This window comes from Pavona decussata, unplaced genomic scaffold, assembly GCF_977016875.1.
Source record: "Pavona decussata unplaced genomic scaffold, jaPavDecu1.1 SCAFFOLD_50, whole genome shotgun sequence".
In the NCBI taxonomy this organism is placed as follows: domain Eukaryota; kingdom Metazoa; phylum Cnidaria; class Anthozoa; order Scleractinia; family Agariciidae; genus Pavona; species Pavona decussata.
Window position 1 is genome coordinate 240,259 of NW_028145472.1, and position 14,796 is coordinate 255,054.

Consider the following 14,796-nt stretch of genomic DNA (forward strand, 5'->3'; position numbering starts at 1 on the left):
TTAGTCCTTCCAGGTGTTTAGATTGAAGAGTTCTAGAAACAATTGTCTGTGACCATACTTCAAGTAATAATGCCTCAAAAAAGTCTATCTGATATATAAAAACGGACTGGACCAAACAGTGAAACCCCAAACTGACGATACCTCATTGATTATATTATTGATATGGCCAGTCGATTCCATATAACCATTTGGGATTTTGTGCCATCTGTCCATTTTGCTCACTAAATTTTACATATTACGTTGGCTGCACGCAGGGCCGGTGCCGAGAAAGAAGGTGACACGCATGCAAACATTAAAAAACGACTCGTTTTGCACACCATTCGTGTGCGCCAAGGGCCCCGAACTGTGGACATGAGTACCATAGCAAATGGGATAGAGAAATGGGATCCAATGTCGGTTTCGATCATCCTCTCAACACAGCGATATATATTTGTAACTTGCAGTTGCTTTTCTTTATTTCCTTCTACGACATAATATAATTTACATTAAGCGTTGTATTTAGTGTGTTAATATTTGTACCTGCGTTTTTGTTCTGCTACCTTTATCGTACTTCCTTGTTATTCGATATTACGATTTCAAGATGACGTTTAATTAGGTGGCTCACAACGGTTTCTAGCACTTCCCAGCCCTTTTGATGTATCAAATCACTTTTTATCAGTTGATGCGACAATAATGATGTGTTTCCCGAGACGAAGTGGAGGGAAACATCAGAACTCGAGGGAAAACAAAACTAACTAGTTTCCCGAGGGACCATACATTAAGTGTTTTGTTATATATTTATACTTTCCCTTCAACAATCACAGCAAATTAAACAAACAAACAAACAAACAACTGAGAGGGCAACAACTGCGGAGTTGTATCCCAGTCGGGATACATTTGTATTTGATCAGGGGCATATGACCAAGAATCAACCAATCACAGTGCTCGTTTTGTTGAGTTATAAAGTCTAGGTATATAACAACTACATTTACACGTGGCAAAGGTTTGCGGGCCATCACCCCACGGTCTGCTGGTGCTGGTGTATATACTTAAGGCGGGGGTCTACCTGAAAGCCGTTTTCACGTAGCCTCCCACACAGACGCTCTTAGGGGTGCGTCACGCGTTCCTGCCCCACGAACGTCTGCTGAAACGAACAGCCATTTCTGTTCGTCGGCAAATTGCCTTTGTCTGAACAGACCAATCAGCATTGACTCATTATGACAAGTACACGCTACGAAACAACGGAAATCATCACCCGTGGAGCTATTTTCGCTTCCGGACGTGCATATAGTTTATACGATTGAAATCAGTTTTCCTTCCATAACACCCTGCATTTTCAGTAAGAGAAGCGGCAAGAATTCCAATATTTGCCAATTTGTCTACCTGGTCTTTCATAACATTTTCAAGCGGCGAAACCACAACAACAAGTAGTGACCAGCAGCTTCAAGAACTGAATTGTAAACAAACGATAGGGCTTGATAAATAAGTGACTTTCCATAACCAGTTGGAAGGTTTACGAACACATCAGTTTTCTTCTGCGCAAATTGCACTATGACTTCTCTTTGATAAGCATTCAACTCCCTTATACCAAACGTTTGGCGCACATGACCAAAAACCACATTTAAGCTTCGCCATCCGGTCTAGGGTAATATTTTTAATATCAAACACGAGTTTACCCAAAATTGGGAAACGACTCCTGATTGGTCTGCAGTCGACGAACGGAAGTGGCTGTTCGTTTCAATAGACGTTCGTAGGGCAGGAACGCGTGACGAACCCCTAAGAACGTCTGCGTAGGAGGTTAGTTTTCACGCCCCTTAAAATCGGTTCAACGGAAATATCTCGTTCGCGTTTCAAGCAATAAAAAAACCCTACGCTCATTACACAAATCAATGTTTTGGGGTGTTTGTAAATTTTTGGGTGGTTTTTAGGTATATTTGGGAGGAGAAATTGAGAGAAATAAGAAATATTGAAGATTTAGTGAAGTTTTGAAATTAGAATTTGTAGTTAATAATTAATAGACGGATACCAAGTTAGTCCACTAGAAACCCGGGGTGCTCTTGCGTGGGTATCAACTGTCTGTTAGTGTTCTATCCATTCTTAAAACCTCTTCAAATTTCACTAAAATTCGGGTGTACCCCCGCCTTAACACGTTATTAAAAATACACTGCTGTGTATGGTGTTTATACACGTGCAGAGAAAACATATATAATTACAATTATAATTATAATTATAATTATAATTAATAAAATGTTAAAACGTGCCCGCAGGAAAGTTTGAAGCGGGCCTTTGATTGTATATTAACAGTATTTATTATGTGGCTGGCTCCGCGAGCGGGCAAGATGAGTCAAATCCTGCGCTGTGATTGGCTACGCAAGAGGGATAGATGGAGCTATCTTGCCCGCTCGGGATTACCCGTTGCCTGTCCGCTTGGCGTCGAAAGTTTAATCCCGAGCAAAAATGCAATCTTTTCTTCGATTTTCTCACTTTTCTGGGGAAAAACGCTCACTAAAATGTTCGGTAAACTCTCAACATTTACCTAAAGGAAAGGAAAGAGAATGGAATCGTCCTGGTGAAGTGAAAACTTTGTTTCAACTACACTGTGAGTTGAATCGGTGAGTTGCTCTGCGTGTAGTATTTTAGATAGATTGATTTTGTAAAACTTATTGTCTCAAGTTGAGTGCCAAATTGCTCAGTTCTCTAGGTTTGCAATGACTGTATTTAAATCATAGCATAGTGAAAGTTGCGTTAAAGTGTTTAGAGCAGTTCAGAAAAGTGTTTTTCTCAAGCTCGCCGAAGAAGCTCACGTTTTTAATTCAGCCGCGTCTTGCTTGTTGTAAACAACAAACCTTTCGCCCAGTTTTCTGATTTACCCGCTTTATTTTTCGGCTTATTTTTGCATATAATTTCAAAATCTATTGTTTCATTCAAGAATTAATAATTGGAAGCCGAAAACTGTCTAAAAATGTTTATTATTTACGCCGCCGCGCGATCGGCTGAAAATGGCGACTTTGCCGGATTCTATTCAAATCCTCCCACTCTTGCGAAAGTCTAATTTTTTTCGTTCTCAATAAATGTATACTCCCTTTAAGCAATTATAAAGTTAAAGCCTTTAGATAATTTAGGATTCCTTATTTTACACGATTACATGCTAATGCAAAAATGCACTGAAAATAAATCTTGCACCGGCCGGCTATGAAGAATTTATTTCCGAGCAGAGCAGTTTCATGTCCTGTTTTGTTTTTGTAGTTTTAACTTGAAGGTAAAGCCATATAATAAATCCAAGCTTGTTCGGTCAAGATGACTGGATATTGGCCAGCCACCTGAACCTCACGCTTGGTCAATAGCGCATATGTATGCGAATATTAACATTAAAAGTATGTATGCGATATCAATAGACCTTGCCAAGCCCTCATCGAATCCTATGAAAAACGTTATCTGATATTGTGAGAGCAACCATCGTAAAGAAATCCCGACCACATTCCTAGACTGATATTTAAGGACGGTGCCTCCTTTTGTTACTGCGCATATGTTCTGCGCATCTCGCGATGGTTCGAGAAGCTCTTCTTTCTTAAGAAGGGTGCTTACTTATGCACAGGCACTTTTTCGCGGTTAATGAATAATTAATATGAGGAAAAAGAAGAAATCTAAAAAAATGGGGGTAGCCACGCATAATTAAGTCTCAAGTTGAGAAAAAATTATTATTATTATTATTATTATTATTATTATTATTATTACATTATTATGAATTTTAAATCTCTGTTCAAATATTGTTGTTTAATTATCTTTGTAAAATGCGTAGTTCCCCTCCCCTCACCAGCCCCACTTTTCTTTTTGGATTCCAATAACACTTCCTAAGGTCTTCTTTTACCGCATATTCATAAAGCGCACAAGAATACCTTTGAATTAGTAGGCACCGCCCTTTTAAAATAGTAATTTTTTGACTGACTACGCCAGCGCTTTTATCGGGTGATTTCTTTGAAAGCTGCCATTATTCTAATAGAAAACAATGGTCCTGCTACTCTAAAACTGTCCATATTCCATTTTAAAATTGCTTGATCATGACTCACTCCAGTTTGGGACTCAAGAAACTATTACTACTCCTGCAGTTCAATAACATCTTTTGGATCAACCTCGTTAACAGTGCTTTGATTAGCATGCGAAGATTTCTTGACTCGGTTTTTGGAGAAGTCTGATGAGAAAGCACCTGCCTGGATTCTTCTCTTGAGGCGCGCCCTGATCTGTATGACAAAGAAGTATATATGGCATCAAGGAACTAGCTTCAGTGGGTATCTCTCTGATTTGGAAGCGTGTTTATTAAAATGTCCTGACTATCCTGAAGCTCAAAAAGGATTAAGTTTAAGAACACATACAGAGAACGACAATGAAGAAGCAAAGCCCTTCTCAGTCTTTGGATAACGACAGAAATTTAAATGCGTCTAGTCAACTACTAAAACCTTATTTGATTCGCAAACAAATCTTACCTCCCTATTTCTGGCACAATGAAGGACGAAAATGAAGAAGCCCTGTCGACGTATTGATAAATAAATAAAATTATCTCATGTGTAATGCTCATTTGACAGAAGGTATAATTTCAGACCACTAACATTTTTAGGGGAACTGGTTTGCAGGTAAATAGGTGAGTATAATGATGATGATGACGATGATGATGATGATGATGAAGATGATGATGATGAAGATGATGATGATGATGATGATGATGATGATGATGATTGATGGGAGGCCCAGCGTAAACGCCCTGTGGTTCTGGTAGCCTCTCAGCCAAATATATATTCTTTGTTTGTATTTATTTTCTTCTTTTGTATATTCTGTATAGTAATGGTTACTTTTGTCTCTTTTATCTCAATTGTTACTTAGCAAGATAAATAGATGATGATGATGATGATGATGATGATGATAATGATGATGATGATGATGATCATGATCATGACTTTTAAACGTAATGGCGGAAGATCTATTTAGGTGTGCTTTCACTTTGTAAGTTTTTCAGTACCAAGTATTTTCTATTATAATAATTTATTTGTAAATTGATGTATATGCATTATCATAATTTTGCTTTGTATCTTTTCTACCCAAAAAGGCATATAGTTTGTGTTACGTTTCTCGTGTTTGTGTAATTCGTGAAGTACTGGTAGTTGATTCCTTTACTGGTTACCACATAATCATCCACTTTATCACGCTCTTTAACACGTTATACCTGAGTAGAGTTTAGGATGACAAACATGTAGATGAACGCCTTGTGAAACGGTGACAAAACACCAAACAGCCACGTGACTCCTAACAAAGGAATCAATACCACGCATGCTCTGATGCCAAATCTGCATAAAAAAATAATGTTATACTTTTCGTAACCTGGAAACATGAGCTTGGTAATGTAAAGCTAATAGAACTGAATCGTGAGCAAACACATTTGAAATCGTTAACTTCATTAAATTGACATTGGCCACTGAAATGATTACGAAAATGACCGGAATTAAAAATCGAATTCCCCCAAAGGCAAATGTAGAAAAACACGCAAAGTGCAATGGAGAGGATATAATTAGATTGTTTGAGAGAGTTATTCCTACTTGACTTGTTCAATCTGCTTGTCATTTGTATTCTGCATTGATGCCATTTCCTTGATGATTCGCACGAGAATGACTAGGTTAACCTGAAATAAGACAAATAAACACACAAATGAATTCAAAAAAGAAATCAGTTCCTTTTATCAAATAGACTTTTAAATCCTTGACAATAATGAGTCGTTTTGTCATCAACTTTGTCCTTTCTCTCCTCATCGACGTTTTTCTTGGCCATAAGGTTTAAGAAGAAAGCGGTTGTGAGAAAATGACAGAAAAACGGACAGACAGACAGACAGACAGACAGACAGACAGACAGACAGACAGACAGAGACACTGCCGGACAAACAGGCAGAGGCAGGCAGAGACATCGTCTGAGATGATAACTGTCACAGTGGTTAAGCTGTTGAATTGGATTAAGTTAAAATTTTTCAAATTTGCGCCACAAAAGACAGAGATTGTCTACATCAACATCAGCTTAACCTAGTTCAATTTAACAACCTTGATGTCTCAATCAAGGTCTACAAATTGTTGTTAAGAAGTACATCATTGGATAATGCAATAGGCGATTTATAAGTTGCTTCGAACCTCATTATGAAAGCGAGGCTAAGTGCAAAGTTTTAACAATGAAAATTAGTTTTCATTCAGATGCAAACAAAACTAATTTTCATACGAAAAGATTTGCAATTAGCCTCGCTTTCACAATGAGGTTCACAGCAACTTGGATTAATGGCCTATTGCAGACTTCTGAATGCGTTAGCGGTCATGGGATACCATACCCGAGAAATAATACCTATTAAATCACCTTCTGGACATTTTTGCAAAATTATAATCATTAACATCTAGTAACAATTATTCCACTTGCAATTGTTGGATTTGGGATGGTGGAATGGCCAACTAAGCATTACTTGTCTTGTTGGCTCTTCATCATCTCAATGCAACGCGCTCTTGTGAAATAATTCTTAATTTACTCTGTTACTTACAAGCCCAATCAGCACGACAAATGACACAAATATCCCGAAACCACTACTACCAGATGACAGCCAGCAGCTTCTTAACAAGAGAAAAGAAGCTAGATTAACACATTAGTTACCGCCCTAACCTAACAAAAAGAATTTATTACGCTACCAATCTATCATTAAATCATCCATTGTTCACATTTTTTCTTGTAGTTATGTACATAGTTTGTTTGGCATAACCATTTAAGCGTGTATGTGTTTTATGTTTTGTGAGCTGTTTTTTTTTTTTTTTATTAGTATTAGATTTATCACAGCATGTAACATAGCTTAGTTAATGAAATATTGTTTAATTAAGTTATATTAGTCCTCTGTAATTTTAAAAGGGAAAATTTACCTTATTTAGTGCCTGTATAAAATACGAGCACCACGAAAAAGCGAGTGAAGGAGAAACGGGGGAGGGGGGATGGCGAAGGAGGGGAGTGTAACGGACTGTTAAGCAATTATTAGGTTTGGATAAGAGAAAAGAGCGAAGGCTTTCCGGCTTTCCAAACTGCTAAAAGACATCTTTTCGTAATTTATAAGTATATAACAAACTAAAAAAAAAAAAAAAAACAGTGAAACGGGTAGCCTTACTCTCTATCGCTGACAAAGCTCTCAACTCCGCCATTTCCTGCAGCGACAGTCAGCGATATAGCGACCAAAATAGCAGGAACTCCTGAAATGGTATGTAACTTGCAATTGGTTTAGTTGGAAACATCTTGGTGTTCAAAGTAGACCGTTGATCACAAAAGCATTAGCTCCTATTTTGTTTAACCTCAAGGTGAAAAAAAACTGAAATAAACACGTCATATAGTTCCATCAAGCTATTTTTTGCAAGATCGTTAAAGGAGAAGTAAGCAATCGAAACCTTTTCTTGTTTGGAAAGTTGTGTTCAAAATGATGTCCGTGTCTCTTATTCTTCAGGTATGATCGTGAGTACTAGGATTATTTTTTGTGTTTTATGGTTAAACGTGGCTGGCTCTCATTTTCTGATGACACCACTTTCTCAAATAACTATTCTTACCCCAAGACATGACATGATACATAGACATTTTGTGGCTGACGTTGTAAACTTTAACAACGAACAAGTAAAGGTAAATTCCCTCCACAAGCATCCAACAGAAGGCAACCATGAAGAAGTACTGCGTAAAAGCTGCTACAGTTACACAGGCGCCCTCCAAAAAAAAAAAAAAAACGTTTGACAGTAACACTGTAAGGGTTACATTAAATCCTGAGAAAAGCACTAGATTAGAGTGAAGGGGAAATGAGAAAATGATACAATTTTATACGTATGCAGATTAAAATAACATTGGTATCAACATTATCATTATCATCATCATCATCAGCATTATCAGCACCTTTCAAAAATTCCTAATTTCACTGCACCATTAAATACAACCTACAGCTGTATTGCTTTTTTAGGGATTGGAACGCTGTACTCAGCTCTTAGCTTATTCGTCCATTTGTTCTCTCCACCAATCGTGTAAGACGTTGTAAAATTAAAGGTGCAGGTCGTCCCTCATCAGCATCATCATTATCGTGAGTTTAATATAATTATTCCTTCCTTTCTTCTACCGTGTATCCAGCCATCCATCCATCCATCCATCCAACCAACCATTCATTCAGTCACTCACTTATGTAGTTATTCGTCCATTCGTTCGTAGTGTTTACCTTGTTCTCAGTAGCACCGATTCCTGCAAGAAAAGTAATCTGCCCTGCCAACAGAGAAGCCACCAAACTCACACGTATCTGAGACAACGGTGCGTGCTTGTCTCTATTGGAAGGGAAGCAGAAAAAAAGGTTAATCATTAAAAATCAGGAAAGAAATTTCTTGATTAACCCTGTCTAGACCTAAAACACTTGAAGGATAAAAATATCCTAGTTTGCTTCTCTAGACATTTTTAAACTTACGTCAGCAGGAGATAGCAAATTATTGTAATGATATTTCCAAGTAAAGACAGGGCCAGACCGGCGTAGGTGAGAATCTCCAGTACTTCGATGTCATGTCGCAGCTAGGGATAATCAAAACAAAACAATTATATTATGACAGTAAAAACTTCTGGATGCCCAGATATCCTAAACAATGATTGGGCGGCCATCCGTAGCCAATCAATGCAACGACCAAAGTCGTTATGATTAAAAACCCAACTCCTAATCATAAAGTAGTAATTAAATTCTAAAACTATTTACTATCCATAAAATCCTCAATCTAACTGTTCCTCACAATGAAAAACTTAAAAAAATGTATAATAAAACGCCTAATTTCCATTATTGCAAAAGCTTGAACCGCCTCGCAATATTGAGTGAGCTTGTGATGGCTGACTTCTGTATCTGTAGAGCTATTGTGTCGCTTTTATCTCCCACTATTATTATTATTATTATTATTATTATTATTATTATTATTATTATTATTATTATTATAAATTGAGTGATCCCCCAAAGAAAGGAAAGGGCTAAACTAAAACAGAGCTTAAGGTAGAGAAACAGCTTTCTTTTATTCCACTGTTAGTTTCCAACTTACAAGGTTTGGGGCAGAGTCGGTGAAGTCCATTAGAACAGCAAAATGAGTCAAATGATTGCAGACACACACTGTTTCTGAGCTGGTTACCGAACTCGCATAACATCCTTCCCCTGACCAACCTTCGGGACTAAAACAATACCAAAAAAGGTTTCTAGATGTTTGGCACCTATTACATAAATGTAAGTTACTTCCCTACTGAGACTTAAGGCAATTATAAGTTGTCCTATTATTCTCCCTACTTGGTCATTAAGTGGGTGTCGTTAATTTATATTGACCAAGTAACGAGGGGGGAGTGTGAATCAGGGCAAAAGCTTGCAGTAGCAAACGTTGTAGCAAAATGGTGCCCTTTCTACACTGATTAGCATTTCAAACAGGGATTTTATTGGCAGTCGAAGAGCTCTCCTCTCAAACACTATTTACGGCAACATAAATACAGAACGCATAGGAATTATCTGTGTAGTGGTTTTTTGGCGACCCAATTTAGACTGCATGCGCTTGGCAATTGAATTTTAGGATCGTGGTTGGTATATCTTGCCAGCAGAATCACTTTTTGAGGGGTAATCGTCAGCAGGCGCAACTTGTCAAAGGTGGATTACAAAAAAATCAATTTTTTTCAACATCCTTCGCGCCAAATATTAACTCTAATTATAATTTGGTGTGCCTTAGTTACCAGTTTACGAAGCAAAGTTTTCCCTTGGCCTTGACATTTGTTTGACATCGATCTATTTTACTAGCTTTCGATGACTACCTTTTCAACTGGCCAATCAGATCCTTGTAGTGTGCGAGGAGTAGTATGAAGCTAGACTTGTAACTTTACAGCCATCTTGCGCAATTCCTATGTTTTAATAATCCAAGAATGGGATTAAGCCATCAAATTGTTATCCATTAAAGTGTCAAAAGTTGTCAAAAACGGATTGAATTTTTTTAAAGTAGCAACTGTATAAAGTGACAATCTAAGGCTGAGAATCTAAGAGAAACCAGGCTGATTTTAACTACATTTGGTGACTTTTGTGACTTATAATTTAATTGGGAATAAGAGGAGCGTAACACTACCTGTTTTCAGGATAACTCCAAAATACACATTGCCTATTTTCAGTCTTTGCAGGCTGAAAAAAATAAAGTTGTTCAATAGTTGATGTTTGAACCTTGGGATATCAGTAGTTCGTTGTAGGCTAGACGATCAATGACATTTCTGAAGTGGCGGATATAGTGAGGGGGTGGGGCGGTTTTGTTCCCCCTGGCCGCTTCTCCTTATAATTTAGACCATACTGTGGTCCATAGGACCGAAGCGCCAAGATATTTCATAATAATCTTGAAGAGAAACAATTTGAGTTCGAGAGGGGGCAACCCACTTATCTGAACGTCGACTGTCTCCGTCATTGTTCTGCAAGACGTGTTTAGTGCAAAGATGAGGTCCAATTTATAAGCCCAAGTTTCCGTCGCATTGAATGCAATTTTAGTCTCAGAAAAAACTGACAAACGTCTCATTCAAATCAACCCAAAACTATACAAACGTACAACAAAGTAATACACTTTGCCTTGAGAAGTGAATAGCCAAAGAGTCAAACGATTCATTTTTTTGAACACGGTATCTTCATTTCATGTCATGCACGTAAAATATAAGGTAGACCGTTGAAACTGACAATATACCAAGCCTCATAATTAAAATGGAAAAACGTATCACGAACTATATACCCTTATTTAGCCGCTGAGTCATTCCCCTATTTATGATTGATTTATTGACGTTAATACCTTTAAGTTCTTGAACACCAAGGTGACATTTTCTTGCAATGTTTTTGGCCGAGGGTATATCACGGCTGACATTATTATCGTGTTCAGCACTCTGAAATGGAGCAATGAATATGATTATACTGAAACTGCGTATTTTCATCAGGTGTCTCAGCTAACAGGGTCAGTATACAAAGTGCAAAATATGTTCTAAAAATGTTATGGAAAATGTTCAGAATGCCATGAGCCTGGCAAGTAAGTGAGTTTTCGGGATATTTCTCATGTCCAGTTATTAATGGAACACAATTTGCAGTAAAACATATGTTCGCTTATTGTCATCTCTACAGTATTTTGCATTTCAAAAGAACATCTTCTGAGCTTCAACAATATACGCTCCCTTACTGCACGTGTGCTGTTGATACATAAAATTCAGAACAAACCTATCTTGTGTTAGTAATCACAGTTAATTGAGGGACTGGTTATGAAACTTTGCCGTGAAAACAATGGTGCTGCAATTTATGTTGGAAGGGGCCACGACAGTGCACTATCCTTTGTTTTAAATATTCACACTACAGTTGAATATCTTAACACGAACGTTTCTCGATTGGTCAGTAGCTCCAACACATTTCTAAATCTATTGTCGTCTGTGCACTGTCAAGGTCAAAAGTGCTAACAAAAACATAAAACTGAAACAGATGTACGCGTTTACCACTAAACAGATCTTTGGCAAATTATCAAGTTTGCACGTGACGCACGTGTGTTATTGTTTCCGTTGTAACATTGAGTGGACATCTGATAATTGTAAAATAGTCCAGGGAAAATCCTCGGGAACAAGATTGGTTTAGTGCCTAAACTACTTTGCGACCATTAGCAAAGCCCTGCTCTAAAGAATAATTATGGCACCAAAGAACCTGATATATGAACTTAACATTATAACTGATTATTTTGTAAGCTAAGGCTGTTATTTTATTACAAAACCTGTTTTTCTTTGTCATGTTGTCTTTATTCCGTTCTGTCAGGAACAGTTCATGAATATTTTTGTACATCACTCCTAGCGACACTGAATCTGATGGGAAAAAAAGCACTATACATTAACCCTCAGAAACGGTTTAGCAATCTGGAGCTAGAAATGCTGACCCCTGAAGATAACATTTTGTTTCTTTAAAACATTTAAACTCTCTTATTTCCAAAACCAAATCAGGCAACCATTTTGACATGCTAATTCTACGTGTCTGAACTTTTGCCTTCGATTCAGTCAGAGAACATTGCTCTATTTTCCCTGCTGCTTTATGTCTAGTTTTTGAGAACAATGGGGCCAAACTTTTGAGTCTAGAAAAGCTCAAACGTGCCTCAATTTTAATACACGACCTTCAATTTAATCAATGAGTTCAGCAGGAAGTATGACCATTCGTGGATTTTAAATTAACCCTCATCCATCTGAAGGGGTAATGGTTGCCCCCTCTTCTTGCGCCACAAAATACTCTTCGAAGATTTAAAGGCCATTTCTGTCAACCTTTCATGGTTACGAACTTTGCTGTTCTGGTAGAGTGTGTGCCCTTGACCACTTAAAAATATAAACCCGGTTGAATGTGTAAGTCAAGAATGCACAGGTGAAATCCTACCAAGCTATCCCGTCGTTCAAACTAACCACTCAACAAAAGTCCTTTATGAATAGGTAACCTGTGGCCATGGTAACCGCTATGACGCCAGAACCTCCTTTAAAGTATTGCCCAACAACTGAGTTACAAAGATTTTATAGTTTGTCCACATGATCAGATATAATTTTTGTAATCTTCCATCATTTCATAAGCACTATAAAAATGAAAAACCCTTACGAGCCTCCTTAAATTATAGCTCTGCAAACTCCAACGGCACTGTCTCATGATCGCTTAGTGCGTGAAACTCGAGTAATTGTGGCAGGCTTTCTGTCTTAAATTTATATTTATAAATCCTTTTATAGAACTTTTTTTTTATAAATTGTAAAAAGTTGCACGCTGATTATAGTTCCATAATACAAAGTCGGGGTCATCGAGCTCTTTTTTTAGTTAAAATAAGGGGGGGGGGGGGGGGGTTCTTTTGTTATCATGTTGCTATGGTAACCTGTTGTGTTGAGAGAATGACCGGAGATAACTTGTTCACTAATGCTTACGCCTGTTTCTTAAACCATTATTGTTGTATCAAATGATAAGAGTCAGTTAAGTATAAGTGCTAGAAGTGATGTAAACTAGTGCTATCCACCTACACATGAAGTAAACGTCATCACACTAACCATTGTTTTTAAAATCTTCAGCAGGAATCTTGATGGAATTCCCTTTTGTGTCGTTCATACTGAACTCTTTGTCATATTGGTGGAGAACTCGCATGAGCTGTACATCTAGAATAGCATCAGTTTAAATCCATCAGCGGCACCCAACGAGATCATTTAAAGGACCCTAGTCAGCCTCCGCCATTTCCGATGCCATCGAAATTATTGATATTACATGGTGAAGCGAAATCTTATTACTTTACTGTAAATTGTGTTCCTGAAAGTATGTTTCATTATCTTTAGTAGTTTCACAGTGATTTCGTTCATTTCGACACGCTGCGAATTAAATACAATAGCCAAACTCTCGCATATAAACAAAAACAAAGGTGTGGCTGACTAGGGCCCTTTAAGCAAAATACTTAAAATGTTGTCTCTCAAGTTTTGGTGGCCTTTTGAAAAGCATGTTTGTGTAAGCTAACTCGTTTCCTTTAGCTTAAAATTTTAGTTGCGGAAAGTTTTAGGAAGTGGAATCTTTTTCCCTTAATTTACAATCTGCTGTTGGCTTTACGAAAATGCTAGCTGACCTTTTATCAGTATAATTTTAATGACATGTTTGCCACTCATATAATTCTGTCTCCCCATCAGACACAGAACTCAAAAAAGGCCACGTTGAAAAAGATTAAATATGTTTTGTCATTAATTGAGAAAAAAATCCACTCACCTACTTCATCTCTGGCATAGTGAATTTGATCCCTGGTTTTACTCAACTGCTCTTTACAAAACTTGAGAAGGAAATCTTCAAAACAATACGTCGTAAATTGCACGTTTCCTCTCAGTTCTCGATTCTGCTCATCTTTTGAAGAACCGTTCTTGAAATTCTTGATGGTCGTTTTCAACAAAGAACAGGCATGCTGCAAAAAACCGGTTGGAAATAGTTGGAAATAAATATCTAACCAAACCCATCTAGCTACAATCTAAAGGCACGTAAGAGCTCGTATTGTGCAGTCTCCTGAGATATTTACCATGTTTAAAATGTCACATTTTGTGTTTACGTGATGTAAATGTCATGTTTTTTTTTTTTTTTTTAAGTTCAAGTTCTTTAAGTTACGTTTACTTCTTGAGGGCCATGATGCATCGTACTTGCGACCAAACGGTTAAATTTTCCTAGTTTGGTTACAGTTACTGGATTCAATAACAACCGTACTTTTTCTAGTATAAATATTATTTTCAGTCATTCGTGAAACTTTTGAAAACGATTCGGTGAAGAACTTGTGCCATCTACACAGGACCTTTTTGGTCTTCTGAGGATGGGCCCGGGAATGGATTATAACCACCCTAGGCCTCCTTCAAAGCCTTCGTTATATTCTTATTAGGCACTGATTCAACCGTGCGATGATGTATCAAATATTCGATCTATGTTATGAGAATTATGTATCCGTATGCAAATAATGCAACGGAAAGTCAATACGAGAAAGTCAATAATAAAGTAAGATTCACAAATTATTTCAAGACAATGGAAGTCGTCGATTAAGTATATTACCTGGAAGGCGTCCCCATTTACTTCATAGAGATTAGTTAAAAACCACATCATCTGAGAAAAAGTTGCCATTGTTAAGTTGTTTTCTTAGAAGTAAATGGCGCTCTGATTGCACAATTTAATACTAAAACACTCTAAACCTTTTCAATCGTACTTTACATTAATACTCCTTTCTCGTTGCAACATTAATATATCGCTCAAATGATCGGATA

The 14,796-nt window shown here is 37.4% G+C and overlaps 1 protein-coding gene across 1 annotated transcript; it reads right to left on the minus strand.

Annotated features, from left to right (window-relative positions):
• Window positions 1-3,764: 3,764 nt before the first annotated feature.
• Window positions 3,765-13,942, minus strand: LOC146481347 (adhesion G-protein coupled receptor D1-like). Its single transcript, XM_085108444.1, has 15 exons — window positions 13,769-13,942; window positions 13,072-13,176; window positions 11,781-11,868; window positions 10,827-10,917; window positions 10,128-10,180; window positions 9,075-9,201; window positions 8,465-8,565; window positions 8,225-8,327; window positions 7,578-7,728; window positions 7,148-7,229; window positions 6,539-6,608; window positions 5,565-5,647; window positions 5,195-5,315; window positions 4,461-4,502; window positions 3,765-4,217 (listed from the first exon to the last, which is right to left on the minus strand). The coding sequence occupies exons 2-15, from the start codon at window positions 13,163-13,165 to the stop codon at window positions 4,074-4,076; spliced, it is 1,350 nt and encodes a 449-aa protein (XP_084964570.1). The 5' UTR covers window positions 13,166-13,176; window positions 13,769-13,942; the 3' UTR covers window positions 3,765-4,073.
• Window positions 13,943-14,796: the final 854 nt, after the last annotated feature.